The sequence below is a fragment of the Apaloderma vittatum genome, unplaced genomic scaffold, assembly GCF_000703405.1.
Source record: "Apaloderma vittatum isolate BGI_N311 unplaced genomic scaffold, ASM70340v1 scaffold20341, whole genome shotgun sequence".
Lineage (NCBI taxonomy): Eukaryota > Metazoa > Chordata > Aves > Trogoniformes > Trogonidae > Apaloderma > Apaloderma vittatum.
The window spans coordinates 2,678-3,373 of NW_009697634.1; the positions used below are offsets into that span (position 1 = coordinate 2,678).

The 696-nt window shown below is 60.6% G+C and overlaps 1 protein-coding gene across 1 annotated transcript in view; it reads right to left on the bottom strand.

Moving 5' to 3' along the window:
- LOC104280152 (hydroperoxide isomerase ALOXE3-like) overlaps positions 1–696 on the bottom strand; it is a gene marked incomplete at its 3' end in the record, with an annotated part of 3,939 nt that overhangs the window by 2,658 nt on the left and 585 nt on the right. Inside the window, exons 2-4 of the mRNA XM_009877720.1 lie at positions 431–629; positions 275–356; positions 61–183 (exon numbers count right to left, since the gene is read on the bottom strand). Of these exons, the coding sequence (XP_009876022.1) occupies positions 61–183; positions 275–356; positions 431–629 (404 nt within the window). The remainder of the gene's footprint in view (positions 1–60; positions 184–274; positions 357–430; positions 630–696) is intronic.

Consider the following 696-nt stretch of genomic DNA (forward strand, 5'->3'; position numbering starts at 1 on the left):
ACTGGCAGTGCTCCCCACTCCCCCCATTCAGGTCCTCCTCAACCTTGGGCCATCGCTTACTGGAAGATGAGGACACCAGTGAAGTCGGTGGCCCTTACACAGGAGAATTGAACGTTGGAGTCCAGTGCAAAGATGGAGTCCACGTTGAGGCAACGGGGCCAGCCCTCAGCGTATGTCTTCCACCTGCATCGACACGGGGACAGACATCAGCATCACCACTGGCCAGGTCACCTTGCCCCATGGTGGGCCTCCATCTCCCGGACCCTGCTCTCACTCAAAAGCCTCCTGCCGTGCCTTCAGCTCCCGCCGACGTTGCTCCTTGAGGATCTCCAGCGTATCATCTGCCAGCTTCTTTGCTGGAAAAGAGAGAGGGGTCAAGGTTGGACCCCCCCTGGCTAGCTGAGGAGGGTGAGGATGGGATGGATCCTACCTGTGCCCTCCCGGAACTCCACCGTGGTGTTCCCATCCAGCCACTGGTAGCAGGGGAAGCGGTAGAGGGTGCCGTCGTGGGCCGTCACATGGACGTCCTTGCAGAACCAGGCATCCTCCAAGAAAAGCCGTGACTTGTGCAGGCGGATGAGGATAACGGGACCCAAGTCCTGCTGGGTGGACACGGTCAACTCCTTCACCTGTGCGGGAGGGAAATGGTTTTGCGGGGGCATGGGCAGCTGCCCCAGTGTGGCACCGGAGGCTGCG